Below are 25,403 nucleotides of genomic sequence, written 5' to 3' on the forward strand. Positions count from 1 at the left end.
CTGATGATGCTAATGCACACATGCACAAGAAGATGAAGAAGAAGGGTGGGGGGAGAAAGAGAAGACCTGGTTGAGTGCATGCAATGTCAACACCGTTGGCGGAGAGGACAGACACAGGAGCCGCATGCACTAAGCCGCGCATTCGGGGCACACTACTCAGTACTTCTGACTCGGACAACAGGTCAGGAGACGACAAACGCGCACATGTGTGAGGCTGGACCATCAATAGCTGGACTTGTCACCCTACGGAGGTGGGGGCCGGGAGCACAGGGCCATGCCTAAGGGAGAGGACTACACTACAGAAAGCGCCCTGGCCTAATGTCACCCCCAACCCTCCTCCCCCACCCAGACGCCTCCACTGCGCAGAAAGATAGCTGAATGTGCTGATACTCACCCCCTTGTGTCTGCTGTGATGCTCTCAAGCGCCCATCGAAATCAGGGTAGGCCACCGCCAGGATCCGGGACATCAGGGGGGTCAGGGTACGACTGGCATCCCTCCTAGGTTGGGAGGCCATCCCCAGCAGTGACTCGGCGGTCTTCCTGGTTCCGCGGCGGATGTCCTCCCACCTCTTGCGGCAGTGGGTGCCCCGTCTGACGTGGACCCCCAGGGCCCGGACTTCCTTGGCGATGGCACGCCAAATCTCGACTTTCTGATGGGCGCTGACCTATGTGACATGTACAGGGTGGGAAGGAAACATTAATCAACTTACTGCATGTTAGATGTGATTGGCCCCCCCTCCCCAACCTTGCAATATAGCACATGCTCTCATCTGTCGTGCGTTGCACTCCTCATTCGCCCCCCACCCCACCAACTTACATCCACCCCACTCCACACAGGCATCGCCCATTCCATGTGCACCCGGTGTACTCACCTGTTGGTCTGGAGGACCGTAGAGTAACGCATACTGGGGGAGGACCCCATCCACGAGCTTCTCCAACTCTTCAGACGTGAAGGCAGGGGCCCTTTCCCCAGTCGCAGCAGCCATTGTCACTTCCAGACCGAGTTCACAGCAGCACTTGCAGTATAGGTCCTCTCCTGTGGATGATCAGGTCTCGAGTGATTAAGCATATAGAAAATGGCGGTCGCGACCGCCGGCGCACATCGTCATTGGCTCCTGAAACCCATAGGCTTCAATGTTATCCAATGCGGCTCCGTATAGCGGTCTTCGACCGCCTACCGCCACGGTGTGCTCCGCCAGCGCAGTGACCTCAAATCCCATTGTCCCACTTCACAGGTCAGGCAGCCGCCATTTCAAGGGCCCACATGGCATAATTTCTACTGCGACACACAGGCCTAGGCCTGGCATTGCCACACATACACGCCTTTCAATACCTAGATAACCGTGTGCCATGCAAGCAGTGGTGAACGTATCAGTGATTATCTTGACTCTGTGCTCCATGTTGTCCTTCCTAGGCACCGTCCGCTGGGATTTGCGAGGAGAAGGATGAATCCTCGCGTGTACCGACCGCTGGTGGACCTGTCGACAATGGAAGAACGCCACATCATACTACGATACCGACTTGACCGTGCCACTATCCATGAACTGTGTGCCCAGCTGGAGCCAGCCCTGATGTCCCCCATCCGCCAACCCACAGGAATTCCCCCTCTGGTGCAGGTGCTGTCAGTCCTCCATTTTCTTGCAAGTGGCTCATTCCAGACAACAGTGGCCATGTCATCTGGAATGTCTCAGCCAATGTTTTCTAAGGTTTTGTCTAGAGTGTTGTCTGCCCTGACGAAACACATGCGGAGTTATATTATATTCCCTGAGGAGGTTGATTTGCCCACTGTGAAGGGTGATTTTTATGCCCTTGGACATATTCCCAACATAATTGGTGCCATTGATGGGACCCATGTAGCCTTAGTCCCCCCAAAAGACGATGAGCAGGTGTACAGAAACCGGAAGAGCTACCATTCTATGAACGTCCAGGTGGTCTGTTTGGCTGACCAGTACATCTCCCATGTGAATGCAATGTTCCCTGGTTCAGTGCATGACGCGTATGTGATGCGTAATAGCAGCATCCCTTATGTGATGGAACAGCTACAGAGACAACGTGTGTGGCTAATAGGTGACTCTGGTTACCCCAACCTGCCTTGGGTATTGACCCCAGTGAGGAATCCCCGGACCAGGGCTGAGGAACGGTACAATGAGGCCCATGGGCGAACTAGGAGGATCATAGAAAGGACCTTTGGGGTTCTGAAGGCCAGGTTTAGGTGTCTGCATATGACAGGGGGATCCCTGATGTACTCACCAAAGAAGGTGTGCCAGATCATCGTGGCCTGCTGTATGCTTCACAATCTGGCATTGCGACGTCAGGTGCCTTTCCTGCAGGAGGATGGTCCAGATGGTGGTGTTGAAGCAGCTGTGGAGCCTGTGGAGAGTGAAGAGGAGGAAGACTCAGAGGACGACCCAGACAACAGGGACAGAGTTATCCAACAGTATTTTCAGTAGCACACAGGTAAGAATCACACACGCCATTTTAATTTTCCTGAATGCCTCGTGCTTCTCAACTTTGTCTATGACCCCCCAGTTATTTGAAACTGATGTTTGATTCTTCCTTCCCTTTTCAGTGCTGTATGACCCACTGCGTGACTTCTGCTTGGTTAGCCCATGGACTAATGCTTATTGATCTCGGTATGTGTTCAGCACAAAGTTTACAGAACATAATTGATCGGTAATGTGTTTTACATTTGTAAATAATACAGCCTGACTCCAGCATGATCTCAGTGCATTGCGTGATTTATTTTTGGTGCTAGATGATGGTACATGATATTCACACGGTGATGGGTGGGGGTGGAGTAATGTCCATGGCAGAGTCCAGTTCTCAGTCTCGCAGGTGCATTGTCCATATGCCTGTGGAAGGATGGTGCAGGGGCAGTTCAAGGTTGGACAGGGTGGCAATGTGGGACAGTGGGATGACTTCAGGGGGTATCTCATGCTGGCGGGGGTCTTGACATCCTACTCTGTCTTTTTTTTTGGATCTCAGGCTCCTCTTGCGGGGTGGTTGTTCTTCAGCAGGAGGTGGGCTTCTGGTGGCCTGTCGTTGTGGTGGGGCCTCCTGTCCACTAGCGCCGGCGGAGGTGGTAGGCTGTTCCTGGTCCGGGCTAGTGACAGGGGCCCTGTGTGGTGCCACATGGTGCCCGCAACGTGTCTTCTATCCGGTGGAGGGCCTGGACTATGCTCCCCATGGCGGTAGAGATGTTGGTGAGATGATTGTTGAACCCCATGTAGCGTTCCTCCTGCTGTGCCTGGATCTCCTGGAACCTGGCCAGTACCGTCGCCATCGTCTCTTGTGAGCGGTGGTAGGCTGCCATGATGGTGGTGAGGGCCTCTTGGAGAGTCGGTTCCCTGGGCCTCTCCTCCCCCCCCTGTCGCACAGCAGCCCTCCGAGTTGCCCTGTTTCCCCCGGACTCTGTCCCCTGGACGGTGTGCCCACTACCACTGCCCCCAGGTCCCTGTTGTTGTTGGGGTGGTGGGTTAGCCTGGGGGCCCTGTAGTGGCAGACACACCGTTGATTGACCTGTCCTAGAGACAGAGCCATGGGCCCGCTGGGTGGGAGCTGTGCTGTTGTTCCCAGAGGGGGTTGGGTCTGCTGTGGCCTGTGTGTGGGGGGAAGCGACTGTCCAGAGGTCCCCGATGGTCCGGGCTGGTCATCAGGTTCCAGGTCGACAGAGCTGCTGTCATCACTGGGTGCCTCTTCCGGGGGGGGGGGATGGACATTTCTGGACCCTCCTGGCCGGTGTGTTGGCGTTCGGGTCCTGCATGGGGTAAGAGAGTATGGTTATTGTTTCTGTGTGTGCTATTGTGTGCGATTTATGGGTGCCCTTGTACCCCAGTGCTGTCATTCCCTTGGGGGAGGTGTTGTGGGGGTGTTGGGGGGGGGGGGGTATGTGCAGTGGTCATGCTTAGGTGATGGGTGTCCATAGTTTGTGGTGGCATGCAGGGGTTGGTGTTGGGTGGGTTGTGCTGGGGAGACATTCTCAGGGAGGATGTGTGATGGGGGGTTGGGGGTGAGGGTGGTGGTGGGGGTTGGCATGCTGGGAGGGGGGTGAAGTAGTTGAGATTGTACTTACCAGAGTCCATTCCTCCGTGTACTCCAGCGAGGCCATCAGGATGCAGGATGTTTAGTACCTCTTGCTCCCATGCTGTGAATTCGGGTGGTGTGGGTGGGGGTCCCCCGCCAGACTTCTGCACTGCGATGTTGTGTCGCGAGACCATCGAGCGCACCTTTCCCCGTAAGTCGTTCCAACGTTTGCGGATGTCCTCTCGATTTCTGGGATGCTGTCCCACCGCGTTTACCCTGTCCACGATCCGCTGCCATAGCTCCGCCTTCCTGGCTATAGTGGTGTGCTGCACCTGTGAGCCGAAGAGCTGGGGTTCGACTCTTATGATCTCCTCCACCATGACCCGGAGTTCTTGGTCTGAAAAGCGTGGGTGCCTTTGGGGTGCCATGGGGTGGTGTGGATGAGGTGTGGGGTGGTGTATATGGTGAAGAGTGTGTTGGTGTGTGGTGCTTTGTGCTTCTATGTGGTGTGTGTGATGGTGTAGTGTGCCTCTGTGTGATGTAGCTCTCTATTCTGTGATGTGTCTCTCTCTCCTTCGTCTATGATCTTCGGTCGTAGGGGTTTGTGGGTGATGTGGGTGTGTGTTTTATAGTTGGTTGTATGTGTGGGAGTGTTGTTTGTATGTGTGTCAGGTGTGTGTATTTCAAATTGTCCAATGTGGCTGTGTTTTGGAGCTGTGTGTGTATTTTGAGCGCGCGGTGTGTACCGCCAATGGAATACCGCGGTTGAAAGACCGCCGCGTGGATTGGTGGGTCAGAATGGCATGGGCGTGTTTGTGTTGGCGTGACGGTGGAGGTTTGGTCATCTCCAGTTTTCCGCGGCCCGCTGATGAGGCGGCCTTCCTTGGATGTCGGGATTTTGGCGGTTTCGCCGTTGTGGGTCAGAATGACCGTGGCGGTTTACCGCGGCCGCGGCGGTAGAATGGCGGACTTCTGACCGGCGGTAAGGGCCTTTTACCGCCGAGGTCAGAATGACCCCCTTTATATCACTTTTCAGTGATATCTCTACAAATTCACATTGCAACTTTATTCGTTTTGACCTACAATTATCCTGATAAATATTATATATTTTTCTAAACACTGTGTGGTGTATTTTTGTGGTGCTATATGGTGGTCGTGTATGATTTATTGCACAAATACTTTACACATTGCCTTCTAAGTTAAGCCTGACTACTCGTGCCAAGCTACCAGAGGGTGGGCACAGGCTAATTTTGGATTGTGTGTGACTTATCCTGACTAGAGTGAGGGTTCTTGCTTGGACAGAGGGTAACCTGACTGCCAACCAAAAACCCAATTTCTAACAATGACGAACTAGAACACCCTGTCTTTTATCTGTCCCATGTGTTATCAGATGCAGAACGAAACTACTCCGTGTTGGAAAAAGAATTACTAGCACTGAAAATGCCTGCAAGGAGTGGAGGCAATTTCTAATGGGTTCACAGGAAACCTTTGAAGTCAGGACAGATCATTGCAATCTACAATGTCTCTGCAGTTTTCAATGCAGGAATAGTCGGCAAGCCGGATGGGCTTTCTTCTTTAGCCAATATGATGTCTCTGCAGTTTTCAATGCAGGAATAGTCGGCAAGCCGGATGGGCTTTCTTCTTTATCCAATATGACTTTGTGGTAACCTATATACCTGGATCCCAAAATATTGTGGCTGATGCTTTATCCAGATTATATCTGGAAAGCACAATTACCACCTTTCCACACATAATAGAAGCATGTTGAATAGTGGGGGTCGTGCAATCCTTTCTCGACTGAGTGAAGACCGAGTATCAGAAGGTACCTATGGAAGAATGTAACGCCTTAAGTTCCCATGTACAGAAATACTAGGAGTATTACTATCATAAGAACACCTTATTTTTGCCTACTAAGAAGGTGCAAACGGAAGCCCTGCAAATGTGTTATGACTCTCCTATTGCTGGACATCGTGGAATACAGAATACCCAGGAACTGCTCCTTCGCTCCTTTTGTTGGCCCACATTAAAATCTGATGGGGAAACATATGTAAGATCTTGCCCGATATGTGCTCAGATGAAGACACCTCGAACTAAGCCAGCAAGTTTATTGATGCCCTTGCCTGTGCCTTCCATTCCATGGCAAACGGTGACCACAGATTTTATATGTTCATTTCCATCATCTCCAGGATGCCAGGTCATACTGGTTATGGTAGACTCTTTCACTAAGATGGCTCATTTTTCAGCCCTAAATAAGTTACCCAAAGCTAAGGAAATTAGTCAAGCCTTTCTACAAGGTTTTTTCCTATTACATGGCCTCCCGCAAGTAATAATTTCTGATCGAGGACCTCAATATGTGTCTCGTTTTTGGAGAACTTTTTGTACGTTTTTACATATAGAGGTGGCCCTATCATCCGGTTTTCATCCCGAAACCAATGGTCAAACAGAACGTTTAAATCAAGGACTACAACAATTGCTACTTTGTTTCTGTAATGCAACTCAAAGTAATTGGTCATCATATCTACCATTAGCTGAGTTTTCCTATAACAATGCAGTCCATAGTGCAACAAAGTCCACACCCTTTTTTTCTACTTATGGTTTCATCCTCCTGCTTTTCCTACCATCACTCATAAAGACACCCCTGTTCCAGCAGTTACCTCATTTGTCCGAAATGTCCATCAGGTTCAAGATCTGCTGCGTACCAATCTCTTGGTTACAAAATGTTACATGAAGAAGGTAGCTGATACTCGGCGTAGTCCTGCACTATCTTACCAGCCTGGAAACAAGGTCTGGCTCTTCTAGGTTTTTTGCCTTTTAGCCTCTCCCAAAATAAGTCCAAACCCCATTTCTATGGTCCTTTTAGAGTTCAGCATGTCATCAATCCAGTCTCTGCCCAACTTCGTTCACCAGTGACTTCGAAAGTTCATCCTGTTTTTCATGTTTCCCAACTCAAACCTTTTGTTCCTGATCCTTACAAGAGAAATGCTCATTGCCATCCTCCTCTTCTAGTTGATGGTCATCTCGAGTATGAGGTACAAGAGATATGCGACTCTCGCATTTTTTGGAATCGTCTCCAGTTCTTGATTCGCTGGAAAGGATATCCCATCAGTGATTGTTCATGGGAAGATGCCTCTTCAGTCCATGCTCCTCATTTGGTTTGATCATTTTTTCAACATTTTCTGGACAAACCCGGGGCTTTGGGGAGGGGACCTACTGTGACACCGTGAAGACCTGCGGCACGTCACTTACGGGCCACGGTCAGATCGACGGTCCGCGTCTCGGACGGCCGTTTCGGCCACTGTCCGATTTTTGGCTAAACTTTCCCTTTGGGCACTGTTTATGCTGCCCTCGCTCTTTACCCTCTTAACTTGCGTACCTGTTCTTGCTGTTTTCCTCTTTTCTTATTTTTTCTTCCTTTTTTCTTTCCTTGCCTTAGCCATGTTTCTTCTTCCTAAAGTCTGTGTTCCTTTCCCTGCATGCTTTGCTCACTACCATTCTATAATATGGCTATTTTTCCATTCCCCTGAATGTGATCTTTCCCAATCCAAGGTGGTGTCTTCAATACTTCCTGCATGTCACTTCCTGCCCGTCAATTCCTGTTTGTCAGTATATAAGCACAGTTGCTTTTCTGTTCCTTGCATTGCAAACACTTCCTTCTTGGTTGTGCTCCTCGCTCCCTTATCCTGTGATTTTGGATTTCTCCTGTTCGTTTTCCACCTGCAGCTTGTTCTGCTTCTTTTTTTGTGCTTTTGTTCTTCTTTTTTAAGGAGTCCTTGATTCTGAGTTTTTTCCCACGTTGGATTTTTTCCTCTGGGACTCCTCCTGGAACTTACGGTCTGCTTGGTGTTTTATTATCAGCAGAACCATGGCTACTGGAAAGGGTCGGCCCTACCTTGGTCAATCCAGAACAAGCAAGAACCCAAGTAGTGCCCAGAGACTGGCTGATTATAGCGGTAAGAAGCTTTCAAGTTGTGACATTGGTGCCTTAAAGTCCCAGTTCTACTCCTAAGAATCAACGAGCTATGGTGTCTGTGGTAGGGGTTACAACCCCAATGCAAACTTTTACAGCCAGAGAAGGAGAAGCTCAAGAGGCCATGGGGGAAGATGTATATCTTCACATTCTGGATCACAAGGTGAATATTGTTTCTTCCCAACTAAAAGTAGGAAGAGGATTAAAATATTTAACCTACAAGTATGGAAAAAATGCAAAACACATTACGGTTTTGGAAACCATCACTGGTTTGAAGACAGAATATTGGGAAATTCCAGTTCAGGTGAAACAATCCAAAGAGTTGACTTTAGCTGCAGAAAAGATGTAGCTGATAGATTTGGAGGTAAGTCAGAGGTTGCAAAAAGGGGAACTGATTTGTGTTCCAGATCAAGAAAGATCAGGTGGATTTGTGAGTAGAGTTTTCCTAGTAAATAAAAAAAGACAAGGGTTGTCAACCTGTGATAAATTTAAGGGAGCTGAGATGGAAGCCATCCATCTTTTAAGAGATATACTGTAGACAAAAGATTGGTTAGTGAAGTTAGATCTGAAAGTCGCTTATTTCATGATACCTTAAGACAAAGCCAGTCAAAAATATTTACATCTCAGCTGGAGGGGCATCCTCTACCAGTTTCTTTACCTGCCTTTCGGGCTGTCCTCGGCCCCATGGTGTTTCACAAAGATACTACGTCCAGTGGTGGCCTTCCTCAGACAGAGGGGGAGTTTGTTTAATCACCTACTTGGACAACATTTTACTAATGTTAGAGCTTTTAGATCATTTGGGTTAGACAATCAAGCTTCTGGAGAGTCTACGAGATATATTTACAAGAAACTGTCCCATTAGTGCTGATGCTGCAGTTTAATTGCGTCACCTCTGCCCCACCTAACAACACTATAGGTGTGCCGTATTTACAATACAGTGCACCATGGCGCATGTTAGGCCAATAGCATCAACATTTTTTACACTATTGTGGTGCTTTGCTGCACTAGCTTAAAAAATGTTGACACTAGTACAGCGAAGTGGAAGGAGGCCCATTGATCAAAATGGGTGCGTCACTTTAACACCTGCTTTGAGCAGACGTTAAAAATGATGTAAAAAATGGTGCAGTGAAATCTTGCCGATTTCACTGCACCAGTTTTGCCGGCCTTCTAATGCCAGGACACCAGGCAAAATGTAAGCAAGGGGTCACAAAGTAGGGAAATGCATTTGTTGTGCCACTTTTTAAATATGGCGCGGGGAAAATTGACTCCTTGAGCCACATTAATGTAAAAATAAAAAAAATTAACACTAGTGTGGCGCAAGGAGGCGCTAGAGCCTTGTAAATTTGGCCCTAGGTTTCATAGTGAATACAGAAAAATCTGTCATGGTTCCTACTCAGAATCTATGATTTTTGGGATTCCAGGTAGATACGCTACTGTCTCAGTCTATTCTCCCTCAGAAGAAAGTAACAAAGATAAAGAAGGAACTGAGATCAGTATAATCAAAGAAATAAATTTTGCTAAGGGATCTTGACAGACTTTTGGGGCTTCATTCATTCTCCATTCAGGAAATTTCTCATAGCCCTTTGCTTTACAGGGGCTTCTAGAGACTGAGAGCTTAGGGACTGAGAAGAGGCCTATGGTATTGGGATTCTCTTCCCTTATCAATAGATGCTCGAGAAGACCTAGACTGGTGGTTGGGGAAACTCGAGGCTTGGAATAGCAAGACAATTTTTGGGAATGTGCCTGACCTAGCTTTAGAATCAGATGCCAGCAATGCTAGGGAGATCGCCTGAGTGATTTAGAAACAGGTGGAAAATGGCCTAAGAAGGAAAAGTCCCTTCATATAAGTTGTTTGGAAATGTTTGCTGGTTTGTATGCTTTAATGAACTTTAAGGAATATTTGGCAAATTCAGTCACTTTGATCCAATTAGCTTCACAACTGTATCTCATACAAACCATTTGGGCAGTTAAAGTCAAAGACATTGGCCGAGTTAGCGAGGAGAATTCAGTATTTGTGTTGGGAACACAAGGTTGTTTTAAAGCGGAATTTATTCAAGGACTTCAGAATGTGAGGGCAGATTGAAATAACAGATATCTCTGGGATTCCAGAAATTGGAAGTTAAATCCAGAAATTTTCAAATTGATTCACACATTATGGGGTCAGATTCATTTAGACTTATTGGCGAGTAGACTGACACATTAGTTTCCCAGTTATTTCAGCTGAAGGCCAGATCCAAAGGCAATGGCAGTGGACACTTTTCGGAAAGACTGGGGGAAGGGAGGGAGGTTATGCCTTTCCCCTTTTGCCACGATACATAGAGTTTTGAGGAAGTTGAAGTTACACAGCACTATTCTGACAGCCCCCTTTTGGAAGTCACACGGTTGGTTCCCAGGGGTTATGTAACTTGCTGTCGCCATACCTCGATTGATTCCAGCATGATGGGGTCTTCTGTAGGATTCAAAAGGAGAAGAACATCCTTTGGTGTTAGAAGGGAAAAATGAACCTTTATATCTGGAAGGTTTCAGGGGTACAAGCAGATAGTCAGGCCTTTCAGGAGAAGCTAAAGGACTACTGGATGAATCTTGGGCCCCGGGAACAAGAAAAGATACAGAGGTGTTTGGAAAAATTGGTATAGTTGATGCGTGCAAAGGGGTTTTGATCCCATGGAGGTTTTTGTGTATGAAGTTGTCAGCTAGCTAGCTGAATTGTTTAACTTTGGCCTTACATACAGGACAGTTAATTGTTATAGCTCAGCTATTTCTGCAGGTTATGCATTGGTTAATAATTTTGCTATCCGAACTGAACCTTTCATAAGACGAGTTATGAAAGTTGTGAGACTAAGAAGACTTTCCAGGGGTCTGGGATGTCAGCTTAATTTTCAAACTTTTTACTTCTTGGCCAAGTAATGATTATCTTTCTCTTAAACAAATCTCCTCAAAGTTGGCAAGCCTTCTTTGTCTAATTTCCTTTAGAAGGGTATCAGACATTAAAGCGTTAGAAATATCTAACAGGTTTTATTACCCTCAAGGGGTAGATTTTGACACTTGGAAAATAACCAAAACAATGTCTGAATCAGTCTTTTACTTTTTGTTTAATGATTGTGAAAAGTTATGAGTAGTGTGTTATATGAGAAAGTATGATAGTAAGATTCTGGAATACATAGCGCATGGAGTTGATCAGTTGCTGTTGTCATGTGTCAGACCTTATAAAGCAGTATCTACAGCCATGTTAGTCGGGTGGCTAAGTATGGTTATGAGTGAGGCATGGCTCTTTCAAGGCTCAAAGACAGCAGCTTGCGACTGAAGCAGCTGCGTAAGCTGAATGTAAGACGACTCCCGCATAAGCAGGAACTGAACATTGACAGAGATTATTTTGAAAGGTCTTGTGTGGAGATCCCTCAAACATAGCACGGGAACCTGGATCTGTCTACATCTCCTAGAGTTGCTCACATTGAACTGAGTAGCACTGTGTGATGTTTGAATGATTACGCTTGCATTCTTCACAGTCTATTAGCTTAGTTATTAGGTAGTAGTGTAATACTTTTTTTTTTTTAACTAAAGGTATTGGCTAAACAATCATTTATTGGGTGTTCTTGGGATAACTATTCTTTACTGAGTCGCCATATCACTTCGCGGAGTAAGCTTCGGACTGCACGCCTCTCAACCCTGAGTCAAGTGTTGAAAATAACAATGAGTCCTTTTGCTTCCTTTAGTGTGGGCAGTTTAGGAGTGGGCTTATATTCCATCCTACAGTTTCTCAAAGTGAAAAGTAGTGCTTGCAGATTGGGCAGAAACCTGATTTTGATAATTCTCATTAAGATGAGCAGGAAGAAGTTGGGTGTAACTTACCATTGGCACCAGTTGGATCGGTCTCTTCTGGCGAATTCTCCACTGACGATCTGAAACATGTAAATATACAATTAAGTTTCCACCATAAGCTTCTGAATAATGTTTAGTATTAAACACTTGTTAATGCTATTTCAGAGGTGCTTTGAACATTTAAAAATTCTGGAGGGCAGGGTCAAAATCAGTCACTTGTACGAGTCGAACCACCATTGCATCAGACTGGAGAGAGCAAGCCCAACTTGGCATTTAATGCACAAGCTTTTGAGAGATCCCTCAATTTCTTTTTAGACCATGCTATGTTATTTTTTTTTTGTTAAAGGCAACAATTTTGCTCAGTAGTGCGATTTCTTCCAATTTAATCTGACCAGGTTCTAGGGACCTAGCAGAACTAGCCATGCATAATTCTGAGATATATAGGCCCTCATTACAACCCTGGCAGTAAATTTCGCTTTCCGCCGTGCTGAAGACCGCCAACATACCGTTGCGGCGGCGGAATACCGCTTCAGGAATACCCACATCTCGGAATCCGCCACAATACAGATATCCACACAACTCCGCCACACCAAAGATCAGTGATAAACTGGTGATACCAAAACCCACACCGTCACGCCAACAAGAATACGCCCACACTATCACGACCCATGAATCAACGCAGAGGTCTTTCAACCATGGAAATCCAGTGGCGGTACACACCACTGTGCTCAAAATCCACACACATTTACAAAACACAACCACATTGGACGTTTCCAAATACACACACCTGATACACACACCACACACACACACCCACACCACTATAAAACACACACCCACATTACCCACAAACCCTTACAACCTAAAATGTCGAAGAAGGCCAGAGAGAGAGATTAGCTAACACAACACCAGCATCCACAGACACACAACACCATCACTTATACAACATCCACGCACCTCAAACAACACACACAAACACATCCCCCCCACACATCACAACAGACAGCACCTCACACATCACCCACACCACATCATGGCACCTCAAAGACATCCCAGGTTTTCTGGGGAGGAGCTCAGGGTCATGGTGGAGGAAATCATCCGGGTAGAGCTACAGCTATTCGGATCACAGGTGCAGCAGACCTCCATTGCCAGGAAGATGGAGCTATGATGGAGAATCGTCGACAGGGTCAACGCAATGGGACAGCATCCAAGAACACGGGATGACATCAGGAAGAGGTGGAAAACCTACAGGGGAAGGTACATTCCGTGGTATCAAGACACCAGATTGCTGTACAGAGGACTGGCGGTGGACCCCCACCTCCTCCCCCACAACTAACAACATGGGAGGAGCAAGTCTTAGCAATAATGCATCATGAGGGGCTGGCAGGAGTAGCAGGAGGACTGGACTCTGGTAAGTCATATATTAACTACTTTATCCCCCCACTCCACCTGCATGCCATCACATACCCTCACCCCATCACACCATCATCTCCATATGTCCCACTATCGCAACCCACACATCTCAATACCAAGGCCCTGCATGCAACACCTATGCATGGACCACCGTCACCAAAGCATGTCCAGTACAGAAACCCACACAGACCCCAAAACAACTATCACAAAAGGGCAAACACAATTATGCAAGCACAGGAGTAGAGGGTACCTCACCCAATGCACAAAATGGCACACACAGATACTAAAACTATTAATTTACACCCCAACAGGACCCCTAACCAACGTCACCGGACAGGAGGTGCCAAACATATCCAGTCCCCCCACAGAAGAAGCCCACAGTGATGACAGCAGCTCTGCACGCCTGGATCAAGATGACAGCCCAGCCCATCAGGGACCTCGGGACAGTCGGTTCACCTGACACAGTCCCAAACCACCACAGACCCTCCCCCCCTCAGGAAGGTTCTGAGAGGAACTGTACGGGATAGTAACATCCATTATTACTTCACTTTTCCTCTAGGTTAGCGCCCACCAGAAGAAGGGCGTTTGGCATGCCATCGCCGAGGGAGTGTGGACCCTGGGGGTCTACCATAGACGGAGCACCCACTGCCGGAAAAGATGCAATGACCTGCGCCGCTGGAGCAAGAAGACGGCAGAGGCCCAGCTGGGGATGGCCTCCCAACGTGGAAGGGGTGCCCGTTGCACGATAGCCCCACTAATGTACCGGATCCTGGCAGTGGCATATCCGGAGTTGGATGGGCGCTTGAGGGCATCACAGCAGCCCCAAGGGGGTGAGTACACTCTCATTCAGCTGACTCTGCGCGCTTGACGAGGTGTCTGGGTGGGGGTGGTGTGCAGTGGGTTCCCCTAGGCCAGGGTAGACGCGCAAAGGTAGATCCATTGATTTGCAGGCTCATTCCTACTCCAACCCCAAAGGTGGTATTTGTCCTCTACACCTTGACAGGCTCCCATGGGTTCCAGCTGTGCATGAAATGGGTCTAGACAGAGTCCCCCTTGCGCATGTGCTTTTCCCGTGCACTGTTAGTGCATAGGGCTGCTCCCTGTGTGTTGTGTCCACCAAAGGTAGTGGTGTTGCACTGACCATGTGCCTCTTCGGTCTCCCCACCCCTTTTTGTTTTGTCACTCTGTTCTTGCGTGCATTAGCATCATCTGGTGGAGGAGCAGTGGCACCGGAGCAGGAGGGAGCTGCATCCCACATGGCCCTGGAGGGTGAAGTCACGGAGTCTGAAGGCACCAGTGGGACAGAGGGCGAGGGGAGCTCCACAACAGGGACAGGAGCATACAGCAGCGACAGCGACTCCTCCTCTGATGGGAGCTCCCTTGCAGTGGCGGACACCTCTGTGCCCACCGCATCAACAGGTACAGCCGCCACCCCCCCCCCTACCAGCACCACTCTCCCAGCAGCCCCTCAGCGTGTTTCCTGTGCCGCTCACCCAGGAGGGTGGGCATCTCCTTCACCCCAGGCACCTCAGCCAGTGCCCCAGTCAGCCCTGCTGCACTCAGTGAGGAGGCTATTGACCTCCTGAGATCACTGTTGGGCAAGCTACCATTTTGAATGCCATCCAGGGTATTGAGAGGCATTTGCAGAAAACAAATGCATACCTGGAGGGCATTCTTTATGGCCAGGCGGCCCAACAGAGAGCATTTCAGGCTCTGGCCTCAGCACCGATGGCAGCTATTGTCCCTGTGTCCAGCCTCCCCCCTCCAACTTCCTCCACCCAGACCCAATCCCCCCTACCTCAGCCTATCCCAAGCAAACCACCAGACCAGCATGCACACTCATCAACATACAAGAGTGGACATGGCAAACATAAGCACCACACACCCCACCGGCACAAGCACCATCCCCATGCAAACACAGCAACATCCACTGCCTCCACTGTGTCCCCCTCCTCCACGTCCTCATCCTCCCTCCCTGTCTTGTCTCCATTCACACCTGCATGCACTACATCCTCAGCCACTACCTCCATCACCAGCACACCCATCACCACACACCGCTCACGTGCACTCACCACCCCCACTACCATTCACACATCCCCTGTGTCCTCTCCCAATGTGTCTGTGAGCCCTCCTCTCAAACTACACAAACGCAGGCACACACCCACCCGACAGCCATCCACCTCACAACAGTCTACGGCCCATGCACCTTCACCCATATTCAGCAAACGTACACCTCCTACAACCACTACCTCTTCCTCCACTCCCAAACCCCCTCCATCTTCCTGTCCCAGTGTGTCTAAGAAACGTTTCCTGGCTAACATTGACCTCTTCCCTACACCTCCCCCCGTCCTTCCCCTAGGGCCAGGCTGTCCAGGTCCCAGCCCAGCACCTCAGCCACCAAATCCCCAAGCACAGTGGTCACAGCAACTCCGGTCTCATCGCGGGGGCCACCCATCAGGGCTGCCAGTATGCCACCTAGCGAGGCCAAGGAGCAGGACATTCCGCCACCTGCCATGGTGAAGAAGGTGCCCACATGCCGGAGGGAGAAGCCACACCTACCAGCAAGCAAGGGCTCCTCCAAACTAAAAGGGGACAGTGGCAAGACACCAGCAGCAACATCAAAGGTGGGGAAGGGACACAAGCCGAAGAGCAGGTCAGGACAGGGCACGGTGGCTCCGGCTGAAGGACCAGAGTCACCCTTTCTGTCAAACAGTACATCAACCTGTACGGCGGTGGACACCGCCACCTGCACCGCCACCTGCACATCTGCTGACTCACCAACAGTCCCCAGCATCATCCCCAGTGGGCAGCCGTCCGAGGCTGCAGGAGACGTCCTGCTTTGTCCCTCAACAGGTGCTGACACATGCACCACTGCCAGCACCTCCGCCACAGACACCACTGCAACCACAGCCACCAGCCCCGCGATGTGCTCAAACAGTGCCACCACAGCTGACATGGCAATCATCCCCAGTGGGTAGCCGTCCGAGGCTGCAGGAGACGTCCTGGACCCTGCCCAGCGTCCATGAGGCATGACTCCCAGCACTGTTTTTTACCAGCAGGTGGCAGGCGAAGTCGCAGCAGGGGGGAGTGTGTCTCTGCCTCCATGGCGTATCATGCTACCTGTTCCCAGGCAATCTCGTGGCACACACACCCAGGTGAGGGAATGGGACCTGCCACACTGCATGTGAAGCACTCTGGGCACAATACCCCCTCCAGAGCCAGTGGAAAAATGCATCCACTTCCTCAGTCCTTGGCAGGATGAAGCACTCTGGCCACAATCCCCCTCCTGAACCAGTGGAGAGAAACATCCACTTCCTCAGTCCTTGGCAGGATGAAGCACTCTGGCCACAAACCCCCCTCCAGAACCAGTGGAGAAATGCATCCACTTCCTCAGTCCTTGGCAGGATGAAGCACTCTGGGCACAAAGCCCCCTCCAGAACCAGTGGAGAAATGCATCCACTTGAGAGACTGTGTCCTTGCACTCCCCAGGATAGAGCAGTGTGCAAACCACCCACTGGAAAGACTTGTGAGACTGTGGCTTTGCACTCCCCAGGATAGAGCAGTGGGCAAACCACCCACTGGAAAGACTTGTGAGACTGTGGATTTGCACTCCCCAGGATAAAACAGTGGGCAAACCACCCACTGGAAAGACTTGCGAGGCTGTGGATTTGCACTCCCCAGGATAGAGCAGTGGGCAAACCACCCACTGGATAGACTTGTGAGACTGTGGCTTTGCACTCCCCCGGATACAGCAGTGGGCATGGAGCCCCCTCATGGACCAGTGGCGTTGTGCGTTCATCCGGCTGAGGTGCCCCCTCCCACTGAGGTGCCTGTCTCATTTCGATCTGATGCCCCTGCAATGTTCTCTCCGTTTCTCATCAGGTATCTTGTGTGGGCTTCGCCCATGCATTTTGGGACACTGATCCACGGGCAAAGTTTGATTAATATCCGGACTTGTGTAGTTGGTGTACATATTTGTATATACTGATTTTTGACATTGCCCTATCTGATTTTATTGATTACGCTCGTTACAATCATTTCCTTTTGTCCTTGCGTTCTTCCGGGGGGTGAGGGGGTGTTTATGTAATGTTGCTGCATGTATTTGTGTGTATGGTGTTGTGGGTGAGGGTGGGGGTGTCACTCACTTTTCCCTCCTACCCTCCCCTGTGTTTTGGGTGCAGTACTCTCCGTGGTCATCAACGGCGTCTTTCCAGCTCCTGATACAAGAGGAGGAAGACCAGCATGGGCAGGACCTGTAGTTCGGGCTCCATGGCGTCCTGGTTCCTCATTGGGTGTCGAGAGGTGAGTGGTTTCCGTTCCAATTCTGTTTCCACCGTGCTTTTGATAGCGTTGGTACTGCCCCAGAAAAGGTGGTGGATAGGCCTCTTGTAATGGTGTGGGCGGTACATTGTCTTCCGCCTGTCTGTTGACGGTTACCGCCGTAGTGTTTGTTTCTACCGCAGTGGCGGTCGGTGTGTGAAAGTGGCTGTCTATGTTGGTGGTTTCCACCATGGTCGTGATTCAAATATTTTTTTCTGACGGGCTGTTGGCGGTATTACCGCTGCTTTAACACCGACCGCAAGGGTTGTAATGAGGGCCATAGACTATTGCCTTTTTCACTTCAAAGTATTAAGGCAAAAAAATGCCGGAGCAAAGTCCACAAGTACTGAAATTAATTTGTCTTCCTGTGAATAGTGAGAAACTGTAGAAATAGGCTAGTGTTTTCAGGCATACATCATTTTATATGTTCATGAAAATATTGTGTATTAGTAACACCTGAGGAAACATTCTCAACTCAGGTGACGTTCTCCTGAACAAAAACACATCTAAGACAATTTCTGTGTTTTGTTTTTGCTGACTTTTTTACTCCCACCGTTTGTTAGATTTTGTTTCACTACTTTCAAGTAATGCTATTAAATTTTATCTGAATGTTTATACGAGAATTACTCTAAACCTTTGGTGGACAATCCTCTGTTATTTATGCACCCCTTCTTTTTCTTTTCAGAAACTGCTATGGCTCAATACAGAGAATAGTGTTTAAACATTTTGCTATTTAGTCGGGTTGGCTCCGATAAGATACTCTCCGTGGGCCAGGGCGTGCCGTCCTATTGCTCCAGGCCACGCACGATGAATCGGTAAGCCGTGTGTTATCCAAAAAGCACACAAGCTAAACAATGTGAGCCCTGTATACCATTCAATGACCGGTGCTCTAAAGATTTTTTGACAAAGAAGATACAAATATCCATTAATGGGCCACTATTGGAACCCCAGACCTAGGGATACATTCACTATAAACGCATGAAGATGTCCCTAACCACCAGATTGTCTTTTCACACTGGATTTTAGGTGCTACCGACTTTATTTCTACAACTGGGTCAAAATGTCAACATAACTTTGAGTGTGAAATATAAAAATGTAAAGAAACTTTATGTGATTTCAGGGCTTCCTGGACTGACGGAGCCACTAGAAGTCCATAATTATCTTAAAACCACCCTTTCTACATATTGAATATATCACCTGCACTTCCTGGCACTTTTTTATCACCTTCACTGTTTTTATTAGGAGCACCTATCTAGACAAATGTGAAGTTTATGTCTATAACAATATATTTAAAGAAATACATACTTTATGTCTGGAATACTATGTTTGTAGAAATGCATAAATAAAATTCTATTGATGTTACATTGTTTGAATGCATAGAATTACCTTAGTTCTAAGATCACCACGGAAGTCTAGGTTATTCCCCCTTGCATTGACCATTACTCCACTTACATTTATTACCCTGTTCATAAGGGACAGAGGGTATTTGCCTCATTTTTTATACAAACAAATCTTCAGGGCACAGGTCCACCACACACCCATCGCCAGGAAGATGGAGTTATGGCAGACTATAGTAAACAAGGTCAATGCAGTGGGAAACCATACAGGCACAAGTGACGACATCCGCAAGAGATGGAACGACCTGCGCGGGAAGGTGAGGTCAATGGTATCCAGGCACAACATTGCGGTTCAGAAGACTGGTGGAGGACACCCACCAACACCCCCGACTACACCGACTGGGAGGAGAAGGTACTGCCGATCCTGCACCCGGATGGCCTCACTGGACTCACTGGAGGACTGTACTCGGGTAAGTCATCTACAATTACTACATATCCACCACACCTGTAATGCATGTACCACCACCCCCTCCAACTACAACCAGGACCACTACCTCACCCAGGCCACAATCATTACATCCAGTCACCCTGCATGCCCACAAACCTACTAACAGGCCCACATCCCTTCCCCTGCACACAGCCACCTACACATGCAAAGAATCACAATGGCACCACTGCACCCACAATGCACCTCCACATCCCATACAACATTTTAGGACGACCCCACAATAGGTCCCTGCATGGCCCAACAGGGGAATAAACAGCACAAAATAGGGCAGAGCTGTGCATCCTTATTCGAATTAGTACCTGTAAAATACATGTCCATTCCATCCCACAGGCACCACCACCTATGCCACCCTGACGGAAAGGCCAAGGAGTGCCAGTGCCCCACATGGAGACAGAGGCCCCACTCGGGAGACTGGAGAGGGAAGTATGGACAGTGAGAATTACCCTGGCCCATCACACAGTCCTGGACTGTCACCCTCCAGCAGCCCCACCCAGGATACCACTGACACCCCTACCATCCAGCCACCAACATCAGCTCTGGTCAAACCACCCCACACCAGTGTCTTCAGGCCACAGACTGGCAGACCACAAGTACAGAGGCCAGTCACCACCTACTAGCAGGCAGGATGATGATGGCCCCAGTGCAGGGGACACAGGCACAGGAGGCTAGGCCCATTGGGAGGGCATCATTGGCCCAGGGGGGAGGCCAACTGATGGATGCTGCAGTCCAGGAAGTGATCTCTGAGGTCCTGGGAGCATACTCACCATAATAAAAGACGGGATGGGCTAGATCTTGGCCAACCTGGAACAGAGTCAAAGGCTGCAGATAGCCCAACATCAAGAGACCATGGAGCAGTGGAAACAGCTCAATGCCACCATGGCCACTATTGCAGGGGTGCTGTAGCACCACTACCCAACCCAGCCTGAGACCCCCACAAACTTGGAAGCCCCTACCACTGCCTAGGACACAGACCAGCCCTCTACATCAGCAGCAGCAACTGGACTGGTGGCACTGGCAGAGGACACACAAGAGACCAGCACCCCTGCCCATGCAGCCCAGCACCAGACACTCAAATGGGCCATCAGACCCAGATATGGCACTGGAACACCTGCCAAGACCAAGGCCGCACAAAGAAGTGACTTTGACCTGAACTGTCTCCCAACTGTGCCACTGTGCTACCATCCTCACCCGCCAATAGCAACTTAACAGCTTGCAAGGGACGTATGGACCTATACCCACTGCCACCAATCGCTGAACCCATGTACCTAGTATAGACATCCACCATTAGCCCACTCCCTATCACTGTACAGCGCACCATGCATTTCTGACACCAAATAAAACACATTTACAGCAATTTGTATGTCCCCTATATTTATGTAGATTCAATTGTAAATGCGAATGCATTTGCCTGTCAATTCCATAATCATACCTTTATTGCAGGAATGGTACCCCACGCACAACACCGTCTGTAGTAAACCAAAATGTACACCATGTTTGTTTCCATGGCACATGCCACCTTATTCTTCAGGTAACAGTGTCAATGACTACAGACCGCACATCCCCAAACAAATGAGTCAGACAAACATTATGCAGTGTAGACTACATCATGAGTGAACAGTACCTCATAGTCACTGGAAGTATAGTTGGATCAGCTGGTTCCTAGAGTGGACATCTTCCCCCACTTCATCCTCACCATCACTCTCATCCCCTCTCAGAGGTAGGAGGTCTGGCTGTACAGTGCCCTCCTCCTCTAGTAGGAGGATAGCTCTCCTTACAGCCACGTTGTGCATCATGCAGCAGGCCACCACTATTCTACACATCTTCTCAGGGGATAGCACAGGGATCCCCCAGAGAGATGGAGGCAACAAAATCTAGCCTTCAGGAGACCTATAGTGCACTCAATCACCCTCCTAGTACGTCCATGGGCCTCATTATAATTCCTCTCTGCAGCTGTCCTGGGATTTCTCAAAGGTGTCAGGAGCCATTGCATGTAGGGGGTAGCCAGATTCACCTGCAAAAGTGGGCGAAACAGGACTGTAACAAAGTGCCATTACTTTCAGACAGCCTGGCTGACAGCTATGTACTGATCCAGTGTCACACTCACCTATCAGCCATCCTCTGTCCCCTTGTAGTTGTTCCATCATGTGTGGCACACTGCTGTTCCTCAGGACAAAGGAATCATGAACTGATCCTGGAAACCTGGCATTTACATGTGAAATGTACTGGTCAGCAGTACACACCAATAGTTAATTCATTGAGTGGAAGTTCTTCCTGTTCCTGTACATCTGTTCATTCACTCTTGGGGGGATGAGAGCTATGTGGGTGCCATCGATGGCACCTATCAAATGGGGAATGTTAGCAAAGGCATAAAATTCAGACTTGATGGCAGGGAGTTCAGCCCTTTGGGGAAACTTGACATATGTCTGCAGGTGTTGTACAAATGCATCCAGGAATTTGGACAGGACGAGGCTAAACACTGGCTGTGAGAACCCTGCACCCATGCCCACTATTACCTGAAATGAGCCTGTAGCCAAGAAATGGAGTACAGAGAGCACTTGTACTTCAGTAGGGATGGCATGTTGATTCCGATTAGCTGGTCTCAGTACAGGATCCAGTAAAGCACACAGGTCATGGATTGTTGCACAATTGAGTCTGTAAGTGACAATGATGTGACGTTCCACCATGGTTTCCAAATCAACAAGAGGTCTGTACACAGATGGTGCACTCCCTCTCCACATGGGTCTGTACCTATGGGAAGGAAAAAGCACATATGAGGGACACACATACACATGCCAAACATGTTGTGTAAGAATAACTGTTGTACAATACGTTGGTTACACGCACAAGCGATGTATGATGTGCAGTATCTGGGACATGCATGTAGTGATACCTCTAGACTGATGTGAGGAACAGACACTCATGTGGGCAGGCAACAAAGGGCTGGGACCTGAAGGCCCTGAATGTGGCAAGAAAATATGTACGTGGTGCTAGCAAAATAGTAGCCTCCTGCCATCCAGATATGAAGGAGTGGAAGTGACCTCATTCCGCTGGCGGTAGTTGTCATGGCGTAAGGCAGTGTTCACCGCCGTGCACTCATTCATTGGTTTACATGGTTGTCAGTGGGGAACCTGGGCCTATCATGATCGCCGCCGGCAGTGACGGTGCACACCACCGCAGAGCGTACGCCATGTAGTCACCCTAATTTCACTTGACTTCCGGATCCCATGCATGCAAGTACTCCACTGAGTGTGCTGCTGTGTCCTGACTCTGGTTAGTCCAATGGCACGAGTCACAGGGGAAAGGGCCCAGCCTTCACCACGGAGGAGCTGGAAAAGCTGGTGGACGGGGTCCTACCCCGGTATGCCAAGTCATATGGGCGACCAGAGGAGCAGGTGAGTAGGCGGTTGCCTTGCATGGATGTGTGTGAAAGTGGCAGATGCCTGTATGCATGTGTGGTCAATATGTAACTGCAGTCCTGCCCCCCATCTGCACAGAAATTATGAGGGGCAGGTCTCACAGTGTGTCTTGTGGGAAATGAGTTTTATGCTGGGGTAGTGGCCACTAGTCTGTAGGTGCTGCGTGTAGGTGTGTGAGCTGGATGGGAGTATGTTTGCACCAAGTATGTACATTCATTCAGGTATTTACAGGTTTCTCTCATGTTTTCTGTCCCCACCCCTGTGCTCTTGTGTTCTTTGTGTACATTAGCATCATCTGGCGAGGCAGCAGTGGCACCGGCGAGTGGGGATGCAGCGGCCCACGGTTCCAAAGAGGTAGAGTTGACCAACGCCAAGGGAACCAGTGGGTTGGAGGGCGAGGGGAGTATTACAGGGGAGGCAACTACCACCGTCGGTAGTGACTCTGATACCTCCTCCGATGGGAGCTACCTGGTGGTGGCGGACCATAGTGGGCCCACCCATTCAGGGTCATCTTCCCCTACCCCCATTCCATCACCGCCCTCCCAGTTGCTCCCCACCCAAGAGGGTGGGCGTCTCCTTCGTCCCAGGCACCTCGTCCCCTGCCCCAGTCAGCCCTGCTGCCCTCACGGAGGAGGCTATTGACCTCCTGAGGACCATCTCTGTAGGGCAGACAACCACCGTGAATGCCATCCAGGGGCTAGCATCCCAGATGCAGCAATGGAAGGCATTCACGGTGCCATGTCTGGCCTACAGATATCTTTTTAGGCTCTGGCCTCCTCTTTTATGGCAGCCAGTGCCCCTGGTCTTTCCATCCCCACTCCAACCACCTCTACCCCTTCCAGCACCCCACTCCCTTCACCTATCCCAAGCACACGTTCAGACAGCCATGCACACACCTCAACACACAAGATGCACACAGAGAAACACAAGCACCACACTTCCCACACACAGCCAACATACAAAAGGCACACACAACAACATCTACTTCCCTCAGTGTGTCCCCCTCTCCCGCCTCCCTGTCTGTCACTCCCACAAGCACTGCACACCCACAAGCACTGCACCCTCAGTCACTGCTGCTGGCCCCATTCTTGCAGTCACCACAACATCAGACGTCCAGTTATCCACCCGACACTACACCTGCACTCACCACAACAACATTGACCGACACATGCAGCACACTCAAAAGACCTGCAGACACCCAGACGACATCCATTTACACTGGCAGCCTGTCTTGTCCTACTGTGTCCACCTCCCCTCCTCCTAAGACACTCAAATGCTCCCAGGCACCCACTTAACACACATCCACCACACCTCTACATACTGTACAGGCACCTGCATCCACGACCAGCACACCTACACCAGTTACAAGCACTCCCTCTACCTCCACTCCCACACCTTCCTCCATGTTCACCCCAACTGCCCCTAAAAAAAAAATCCTGTCCCGTGTTGCCCTGTTCGAACTCACTGGCCCACCCCGTCTAGTCCCTAAACATGCACATCTCCTTGCCCTGTCCACTCCTTCCTCAAATAAGCCCACCCTTCTCATTCCTGTGCCCCTTCCCCAGAGAGGAAGAAGCCCCATGCTGCCCCAGGTCCATCTGCCACCCCGGTCCAAGCCGGCTCCCCACATTCCAAGAGCAAACCCAAACCCCCTCCACCTCCAAAACGTAAGCCCAAGCCCCCCCTCCCAGACTGAAGTCCCCACCCCGCCACCCCCTACCCCCGTTCCCTGAGGTGCCTGGCTGCCCCACTAATGTCCCTTTACGGTGGAGTACCATGTGCACATGTGGGAGTCAAGTTCAGGCCATTTGGGCCTTTCAGCCTGTTTCTCATGGACTGGCCAATGGCCTTATTTGGACATTACATTTTAATGTTTGATTAAAGTTTGTGTGCCCAGTGTTGTTGTTGGCACAATATGGAGACGCGATTCATTGTTTCGTTGTGAGGGTGTGGTGTGTATGTGTGTACTTTGGGCAGGTTTTATTTGCCTTGTGTCGGGTAAGTACCTCTTATTCTGGTGTGTATGGCTTGTGATGGTGTGAGGGGTTGGGAGTGCGTTGCAGGGTGGGTGGGTGTGTAAATGTGCCCTTCCTTCCCTTGTTTACTAGGTTGAGGTACTTACCGTCATCGTCTTCGTCGGCAGTCACGGTCGTGGAGGTATATTGCAAGGAGCAGGACTGGCATTATTTGCAACTCTCTCTCCATGTCTGTTTCAGCGTGTTGTGTGTGTGCCTACGGTGAGTGTTTCCTTTTATTTGGTTCATTTCAGCCACGCAAAGCGTGGCGGTGGTTCCCACCCCGGAACTGACTGCAGTCTTGTGCTTCATTATTTGTTGGGCGGGTGGGGCCTTTCCATCGGCCTGTGGGTGGCCTCTTCCGTCGTTGTTGGCATTCCAATGCTGGCGGTGTGTGGATTTCCCACTGGCTGTTTCTCATGTACTTCATTATTTGGTGGTCCGGACTGCCAGCCTGTTGGCGGGAGTTACAGCCGGCGGAGCATTGATTGACACCATGTTCATAATGAGGGCCTTAGTACTGTTTAAACAAAACATGTAGCTTTCATGCGAAGGCTGACCATCATGGATAGAGAATCTACAACT

General features: G+C 49.6%; 1 protein-coding gene across 1 annotated transcript in view; it reads right to left on the reverse strand.

Moving 5' to 3' along the window:
• The window catches only part of TESPA1 (thymocyte expressed, positive selection associated 1), a 523,617-nt gene that overhangs the window by 99,590 nt on the left and 398,624 nt on the right, over nucleotides 1-25,403 (reverse strand). The window contains exon 5 of the mRNA XM_069231034.1: nucleotides 11,840-11,889. Coding sequence (XP_069087135.1) covers nucleotides 11,840-11,889 — 50 coding nt within the window. The remainder of the gene's footprint in view (nucleotides 1-11,839; nucleotides 11,890-25,403) is intronic.

Source organism: Pleurodeles waltl, chromosome 4_2 (assembly GCF_031143425.1).
Source record: "Pleurodeles waltl isolate 20211129_DDA chromosome 4_2, aPleWal1.hap1.20221129, whole genome shotgun sequence".
NCBI lineage: Eukaryota > Metazoa > Chordata > Amphibia > Caudata > Salamandridae > Pleurodeles > Pleurodeles waltl.